Source organism: the organism of the source record quoted next, unplaced genomic scaffold, assembly GCF_019419815.1.
Source record: "Pyrus x bretschneideri cultivar Hongxiangsu unplaced genomic scaffold, Pyrus_bretschneideri_v1 Contig19, whole genome shotgun sequence".
Classification (NCBI taxonomy): domain Eukaryota; kingdom Viridiplantae; phylum Streptophyta; class Magnoliopsida; order Rosales; family Rosaceae; genus Pyrus; species Pyrus x bretschneideri.
In genome coordinates, this window is record NW_025999490.1 from 2,787,602 (window position 1) to 2,796,774 (window position 9,173).

Genomic DNA, 9,173 nt, shown 5'->3' on the forward strand with positions numbered 1-9,173 from the left:
AACCAAAATCAATTTCACTAAAGCACTTTCAATCATTTTAAAAATAATTTCCAACGAGCCCTTATATTTTATAAAATATTACTTAATAGCTGCATGTACTATGATTTTAGTACATTTGTAACACAATGTAGCCGTGTGGTAGGTATACTGAAAATTTTCTAAATGCTAAATACTATTTGGCTTCTTTACATGAGCCATTCATCGTTGCATGTCAACCACAATTTGACACTCATAGAAAATGAATCAGTAAAAAAACAAAATGATAAGTGTATGAATACATGTTAAACTGTGATTTGCATATACAAAAAAATAAACTCCATACGTACAAGCAACCAAATATTTTCGTCACGGGAATAACCCGTCTCCTTGAGTATTTCTTTTTCTTGTTTCTTGCTCTGAAGAATTAAGGCCCTTGATTTCTAAGGCATTTTAGGCTGCCCATAGCATATGAAGTGGGTTGGCTTTGATTTGATATCCCACAACTTGAATATCACTCAAAACTAAAGGTAGTTAACCATTCCATCAAATATAGAAACAAAATTACATGAAAAAATAAAAAGAAAAAAGAGAGACGAATCCGACGTTTTCGACAAATAGTGTGAGTATGAAGCAGCTCATGTTCAGAACAGGACCTACGTAGTTCCCATGAATCCAAACTTCAGGAAGAACAAAAACAAACAAGAATAACTGAATTCCGCCGCTTGCTTCCCATGTTAACATAGAGGACAAAGCTAGTCCTACCTTTTGGAATCAACACCAAGGCCACTTAGCATCTCTCCATGTACAAAAACGATCCCCGCTGTTAGCTATACATCCTTGACCATTTCCTTCAAGTTGCAGATGCCGTTTATCTTCACCAAATCCAACAGCCGGACAGCATTGAAGTTTTTCATCACGTACCAAAGCTTCCTCCCTATATGCAGGGTTGGAGTACCTTGGATGTTGGACAAATGACACATTTTTCCACCACAGTTTGAAGGCCTGAGATACAAATGGTAATAGAAAAACATCAGTTGATTCAATGTTTGACGGATACGCATCCTGCTGACATAATCTCAACTTGGAAGAGTCCATTAAATCTTGAATTAGTTCCTAAGTTTAGCAACTGCATTTAGTAACCGAGCTTGCTGCAAGTAGTTACTCATGAAGGTTTTTTCTTTTAGTTAGATTACGAAGACCAAATAAAGCAGTATCTAACTATACTTACATGCCAATAAATCCACACTGCAACTTTATGCGGCATCAACCAGAAGAACAGTGCGTGATCAGATGCCGAAGTTGAGGATACCCTTTTGGCTTTTAGGGTAGCTGTGAAATAATTGCCAAGGTTTGGGTGTTGAACTGAAATTGAAACAAATAGATCATCTTCGGGAGCATTTGCTCTGATACTCCAATTCCCCAACATATCCTGCAAATGTCATAAGCGGTTTCTCAAAAGAGTCAAATTCTTTTTGCTTATTAAATTTTCAATTAAGTTAATATCTGCAGAATGCGCAAAGCATAAAACCATAAAAAATGCATTACTTTTCAGTAAAACTCAGTTAAAATGGTTGATCACAACAGTTTGTCAATTCAATTAACCAGAGTTTTTAGAACACTTTTTTCCTATTGATGAGAATGGAATGTGTGAAATTCCTAAATTTCGACCAAGTACCAGCAAGAAAACATCTATTAGAAGCCAGGAATTACAACCCCATTTATTCGGGGATTCCAAAAACCGCTCCTATCTTCCCTTATCCATCTGGCTTCAAAATGCATAACACGTTCCCTCTCCAGTCACAACACGGGAAGATCTTACTTCAATGTACCCTCAAAGATTCATTTTCTTTATTGTTTGCTACAATACATAACAATATGGTATGACATTTCCCAGTACCAATGTTTCTTTCTGAAACCTCATATGCTTCCCTTTCATCTATCGGGCATCTAACCATCTGAATCAGGACGCTGTCTTTCCAATCAATAAACGCCACCACCAAACGAATGATGTTACATTTTAACAAGGATATAGACGAATTCATCCATTTCAAAACAGAATCAGTTCAAATTAATCCCACTAAGGCACATCAAATTACTACTAAAAAACAGTAACATACCATGAAAGGGCTGACATGTAATGGTTTTGCCACTAAATCAGAATTTGGGTTGAACACAAATGTCACTCTTTCTCCCCATGGTGTGTTGGTTACCTAAATTCAGATATATATCAACATTCAACAGTAGGGTCAGCAGCGAATACATAAATCCGCACGCGTGTTAAACTGTGATTCGCAGGTAAGTTTTGCGATGTCTAATTAAACATAATCAAGCAGCAAAGTAAAAAAGCAAACCTCAGCAATGCACTTTTTCAAAAGCTGCTCACCAACATCATAACAGTAGTACAAGCTCAGTGGGTTCTGCTCATATCCCACGCTTTGCGGAATTGTCAAAAGCAAGCTGTTCATCAAACACCAAATTAATCAGCAAACGCAGAAATAATGATCCTGTTTAATTAACCAAAAGCAAAACCCAAGTGATAATTTAGCTAATAATTACGTTCGGCCACCGGTGCCTGCAATTCGGCGAGCTTCGTCGGCGGAGAGGTGGTTGGGAAGGGGTTGCGGCGTGTGGTCGAGGTCAATGAGCGCGTAGCGGACGGCATAGCGAAAAGAGTGGTGAACAGGACGGCGGCGCTCGTGCCAGACGGTGCCTTCGTAGAGGGAGGTGGAAGAGGAAGAGGCGGCGCATGAAGAGAAGCGGTGGAGGAGGGTGTGGAATGGGAGGAGGAGGGAGAGAGTGAGAGAAGTGAGGAAGGTGGAGAGGATTGAGCATAACAGATAGAATACCTCCATTGTCCACGCGCCTTTTTTCTCTGGATTTCTCCTTTATTTCCATTCCAGTGGACTAATTTGTCTGAAAATAATTATTTTTTTATTGGACAAAGGTGAAGAGACTATTAACAATGGAATTGGATTCCATCCGAATCCATTTTGTGGAAATTATAGTGATATCCACATCTTAACTATTTCATCGTATATCGTGCTATTAAAAATTATTTTATTTTTTTTATTTTAAATTAAACACAAATAATATCTTATGAAAGCTGACTGCACGATGTACGATCAATGACTAAGATGTGGGTGTAGAATTATCAGAGAAACGGGCCATAAGGCCCACTTCCAATAACACCGTTATTGTCCCCAACTTGGTAATTACCACCTACACAATCCATCAGGTGTGAGGTTTCATCACAAAAGACCTCGGTTTTAGTTGGAGTGCGGTTAAGATATTTAAAATCTTCTTTTCTCATTGATACGGTCGACATGGAACATTTCAACACGCCCCCTCATGTGGGACCTAATTAGTGGGTCACATGTGAGAGATCCACACATTGACAACCACATGGAGTCAAGAGGACTCACCTTCCAAGCAGGGCCAGAGGACTCACCATCATCGCGTGGGGCCAATGGGATCCACCCATGATGTGGTTGTACAGTACGGGGTCCGCTCCCTAGCTTTGATACCATGTACAATTATCAGAGAGACGAGTCATATGACCCACTTCCAACAACACCGATATTGTCCCCTGGCTCTGATACCATGTAGAATTATCAGAGAGACGAGCCATACGACCCACTTCCAACAACACTGATATTGTCTCCAACTTGGTAATTACCACCTGCACAGTCCGTCAGGTGTGAGGTTTTATCACAAAAGACATCGGTTTTAGTTGAAGTGAAACTCTTCTTTTCTCATTGATACGATCAATGTGGAACATTTCAACAATAGAAATTTCTAGAATCTTCACAAAATGAATTCGAAGAGGATTCTCTTCCATTAACAAGAGCCACCACATGTAACATGGGTTGACTTATGGGCCCATATATGAATAATTTGACTTATTCATTTTTTTATAATTACAAACATACATTTTAAGTCGACCGTTTAGGGATGTTTAGCTTAATAACACATTTAAATAAGATTTTGTAAAACAAGTAAAGTTTGTTTTGCTTAGGTCGACTCAGATGGTGATCCGGCCCTGCACGACTCATGTCCTAATAATTAGGGTTGCGAGCAGGGCTGGAGTAAATGTTTTATTAAGTGGATGGGCCCAACCATAATTAATCTATTAAGTGGGCCGATCGAAACACTGCCCAAATCCAAAAGTCCAGTACCAAGGTGGGCCGGCCCATTTAAACCCAATAAATTTTGAGCCGTCCGATTCCTTCAAGAAACATATCTTCAGTTGGTTAACCAACAAGTGCCTCAGTGCCTCACACAGCAACATCTTCAACGGCAACTTTAATTCACACCATCCAACAAGCTTCCCCGACATCCCGCACACCCACTCACAACCATCCACGTCATCACATTGCTCTAATATCGTAATTTCAGTGACCTTTTCCGCTTACGTGGCTGATTCTCTACAACCCTACTCCAACACCCGCATGCAGGGGATCATAAACCTAGATGGAGGCGATGAAAACTAAGCGGGACACACTGTGAGTGCACGAGTCTCTCTCAGTTAAATCGCCGAAACCATTTCTCAATCCCTCCGCCCAAATCCTTCATATAAGCTTCCTCTCCCGCTCCGGTTCCACTTCATTCGCTCCAATTTCCCCAATCGGTTCGGGATTTCTCGGAATTGCAGTGTCGAATTTCGAGAACGAATTCCGAATTTTCCCGATGGGCGCCGTCTCTCAGTGCTTCGGAGCTGCTGCCGCTCTCTCGGTCTCCTCCGTCAATTCCAGGAAGCTCCACCTACCTTCCCGCAGATCCTTCCCAGGTCGGCCGCCGTACTCCGCTTTCTTTGCCTTTCCGTCTCCGGCGCCGTTGATTTTCTTTTTAAAATTTTGCTAATTTTTGTGTTTTGATTTGATTCAGGGAGGAAAGCGAACTTCTTTGTTGTCAGATCTGACGCCGGGGTCAGCTCGGGTTCGAATTCGAAGCCTCGCCGGGCTGATCAGCTGATTACCAATGCTGTTGCAGTTAATCATCTTCTTTCTTTTCTCTCTTTAACTTTTGGAATTGATTTCGGATTTTGTTGTTATCTGAAATGCCTGGAGTTCTGAATTTAGTTGTTGGGTGTTTATCTTTTTTAGACCAAAGCTGATGGCGCTGCAGCTTCGACCGCATCGAAACCTGGGTATGTTTTTGTATTTGCTAATTTTTTACCTCTAGTTTTAGCTAAACTCGATACTCATACATAAATAGTTCACATTTTACCACTATTAACGTGTGGGTTATGTATGTAATTCAATGATGAGGAATGTTAGGATAGGATTCGACCTCGGGTGACTCTTGTTTCCGATTCATCATCTGAAAATTTTCGATTATATTTGGATGAATTGTGTGATTAATTTGTGTTTTGTATGCAATCAATTTTTTTTTTTGGGAGTAAAATAGAAGCTATTGTGGAAACAGGGTCTGTAGATATAAGATGTGAATCGCATTTATACCGCAGGTAATCGTGAAAATTTGAATCTTTTACATCAAGGCTTTGCATGCCTTGTAGTGAACTGTAATTGCAAGATTCAGAATGAAACCATGAATTTGTATTTAGAATTCATGATATTGTTGAGTTTGTGCAGCTTTTAATTTCCTTAATTAGATGAAAAAGATGGGTAGATACATGTCATACTGGATGTTTCTTGTCCGTTGATATCCTTTGAATTGGAATGTGTTGAATTTGTTGATAAAAAAGAAATGTATTGAATTCACTTTTAGTTTTTCTCTTTCCCCTGCATATTGTCCTATTCATTACTCGCTCTAACAGTTTCTTGTGAGTTGTCACTGTATAGTACTTGCATATTCTCTGCAGTTTTCTTTGCTTGAAATTGATTAGTGGTTATATAGTTCCTCTTATACTCATTGAGGTGTGAATTAATAAGACAAACATTCTTTCCTCAGGCATGAACTTCTGCTTTTCGAAGCCTTGCGGGAAGGATTGGAGGAAGAGATGGCTCGGGATCCCACTGTATGTGTAATGGGTGAAGATGTGGGCCACTATGGAGGATCGTACAAGGTGACCAAGGGCCTGGCTGATAAGTATGGGGATCTCAGGGTTCTTGATACTCCTATCGCTGAGAACTCCTTTACGGGTATGGGTATTGGAGCTGCCATGACTGGTCTAAGACCAATTATTGAGGGCATGAACATGGGATTTCTTCTGCTGGCTTTTAACCAGATTTCCAACAACTGTGGTATGCTCCACTACACTTCTGGTGGTCAGTTTAAAATCCCAGTGGTTATCCGAGGTCCTGGTGGAGTGGGAAGGCAACTTGGGGCTGAGCACTCACAACGTCTTGAGTCCTATTTTCAATCTATTCCCGGAATTCAAATGGTTGCATGCTCAACCCCTTACAATGCCAAAGGTTTGATGAAAGCTGCCATTCGAAGTGATAACCCAGTGATTCTGTTTGAGCATGTGTTGCTGTACAATCTCAAGGAGAGAATTCCAGACGAAGAGTATGTGTGCAATCTTGAAGAAGCTGAGATGGTCAGGCCTGGGGAGCATGTCACTATCTTGACATATTCTCGGATGAGGTATCATGTGATGCAGGCTGCCAAAACTTTGGTGAACAAGGGTTATGATCCCGAAGTGATTGACATTAGGTCATTGAAGCCATTTGATCTCCACACCATTGGGAACTCAGTGAAGAAAACACACCGCGTGCTGATTGTGGAGGAGTGCATGAGGACAGGTGGAATTGGTGCTAGTTTGACAGCGGCAATCACCGAGAACTTCCATGATTATTTAGATGCCCCTATCATGTGCCTGTCTTCACAGGATGTGCCGACTCCATATGCTGCAACGTTGGAGGAAGTGACTGTTGTTCAACCTGCCCAGATTGTGACGGCGGTTGAGAAACTCTGCCAGTAAGTAATTGCAGTAGCATAAGTTACCTCTCTTTCTGAGCAGCTTTTCTAGCAATCTCCAGTTAATTTCAGATTTCTTTAGCAGTATTGTGTTGCCCGAAAATTTGCAACTGTTCAAAGTGGTACAAGCTTGTTTGTTTTTATTAATCATAATCGCATGTAAGATCATGTTTATCCTGTAGAACGGTGCGAATAAGGATTATTGATTTAAATTTACCCATGTAATAGATAGGTCCAATTGCTAAATTGAGTGTGAGGTTCCAATCGTTTGTCTTTTTTTCATGACTTCTTGGTTTTATCTTTTTTACTTTGCTGTTTGGAATAATTGGTAAATCCCAGGGACGGTTTTATTCAAGCACTTGGAAATATTTCCTGAAAAAAGCACCATTCAGAAAGCGCTCATAGAAGCGCTTTTGATTTTTTCTGCTCGAGTAAACATTCTTTATCCTTGAGTTTTTGAACTTAATGGGCTTTCTGATAATTTGGTTGATAATATGGCAGCCCAAACTAGCTGTAAGATCCACTTAATGGGCAAGTCCTATTTGCCTTGCCCATTAGGCCTCCTTAGGGGGACTGGCTACGCTGGGATAGCAATCGCATTTTTTTTTTTTTTTTTTTTTTTTGGGAAACTGATAGCAATCGCATGTTTGGCGTGAGACAAGACTAGCAAAAATGACGCGAAGTTTGACTCGTGTTGACTAAACTCCTCGCTAAGCTCTGTTATGTAATCTAATCCTGAGTGAATGCTTGGTATTAGGTAGGACTATCCTCGCTTACAACTTCCATCCCCTCGCAAATAGCGTAGTTTGTCATAGCCTCCTGTTGCTGACTTATACATCGTCGTTTCGTCGATCTCCTCCAAAACCAGGTTAGACTAAGAGCTGCTGACACCCCAAATCTAAAACCCGCCATCAGCCATCTACATTTTTTCTTGTTCATATACTGGTTAGTCCATGCCAAGCTAATTCAGTTTAGTCCTTGAAGCTAGTCTAGTTCAAAATAGTCCAATACAACAAACGCACCTTTAGAGACTAAAAACCTAAGAACCACTTTGAGAAGTTGAATCCCCAATAATTAACATAACAATATTGTGGATATTATGTTATGAGTGTGGTTTGGATTTCGTTCTACAAATAAAGCGTACAAAATATCTTTTGGTAAAGTTTTGAAATGTAAGAAGTGTTCTCCTGGTCAGTAAGGGATCAAATAACGCACAATTCTTCACTCTCGATTTTGATCTTAACAGTTAACAGTTGAAATTAAATCATAAAAAAAAATTCATTTATAACATAGGATGTCAATTCCAAACATAAATGACCAAGAGAACAAGACTCTTGTAAGTTGTCAGAGTTCAAACTAGTTTTAACCGAAAGAACTACATAAGGATGTTCATGTTGATGATGAAGAGTTTAGGGGAGGAGAGACTACCCCATCTCAGGGCTAAGGCATATCATAAGTCTCTTTGAGGACTTACAAATGGGGTCTTAGTTCTTTTTTGATTTTTACAGATTGCCCACTTACCGGTAGTGGGACTCGAATCTAGACTTTAGTCTAGTGAAGAAAACAATCAGTACTAACTCAACCAACCATGGTTGGCTACACAAGAATATTCTCATACTTTTTATTTCGGATTTGTATTAAAGTTGTCAGTGATACCATGCATGTATGTGATTTTGTATCTTAATTAACATACCAAATTGACAACTGGGGATTATGCTTCTCATGTGGATTTTCATGCCCAAAATCCGGGAAATGAATCCTTCGACAAAAATGTTGTTAATTAATTGTATTATAATTTATAAATCCGCAACAAGATCCACCCATGTGGAATGGTTGGAACAAAATCAGACTCGCCTAGATTTCTATCAGTATTATTATTCATAACAATGCCATATTGTAATGGCTAACCAATGGGGATTACATTAATGGTATTGCTAGCTATTCAATTTGTTTGTTTCTATATTCCACTTATCTCAACTAATCTCCAACATACTCATATAAATAGAGAAGAAAAAATATATATATAATCTACAGACGTGAAGATAAAATAGTCAGTTTAATTTCCAAACTAATGAAAATCAATTTTAAAATTGCCACTAGCACTACAGTTTAGTTATATTTATTCTCCACTTGTAACTAGCTAACACTACATTTTAGTGATGTTATTCTCCATTTATAAGTGACAGATCTCAAGTTCACTTGTCATTGATACACCAAAATAGTACTCACATGTTCCTTTATTATTTTTTTCATTTTAAAAAGTGAAAGATGACTGTGTTAGAGTGCTAATAACAATTCATCAAATCTAATACAGT

At 39.3% G+C, this 9,173-nt stretch overlaps 2 protein-coding genes across 2 annotated transcripts; one reads left to right on the plus strand and one right to left on the minus strand.

Moving 5' to 3' along the window:
* Positions 1–462: 462 nt before the first annotated feature.
* LOC125476376 lies at positions 463–2,879 on the minus strand. Its single transcript, XM_048582397.1, has 5 exons — positions 2,536–2,879; positions 2,331–2,436; positions 2,097–2,189; positions 1,208–1,408; positions 463–981 (listed from the first exon to the last, which is right to left on the minus strand). The coding sequence occupies exons 1-5, from the start codon at positions 2,829–2,831 to the stop codon at positions 751–753; spliced, it is 927 nt and encodes a 308-aa protein (XP_048438354.1). The 5' UTR covers positions 2,832–2,879; the 3' UTR covers positions 463–750.
* Positions 2,880–4,481: 1,602 nt separating this feature from the next.
* LOC125476310 (pyruvate dehydrogenase E1 component subunit beta-3, chloroplastic-like) lies at positions 4,482–7,122 on the plus strand. Its single transcript, XM_048582186.1, has 4 exons — positions 4,482–4,765; positions 4,864–4,967; positions 5,082–5,125; positions 5,890–7,122. Exons 1-4 carry the CDS (start codon positions 4,666–4,668, stop codon positions 6,860–6,862), a joined length of 1,221 nt encoding a protein of 406 aa, XP_048438143.1. The 5' UTR covers positions 4,482–4,665; the 3' UTR covers positions 6,863–7,122.
* The last annotated feature ends 2,051 nt before the right edge of the window (positions 7,123–9,173 follow it).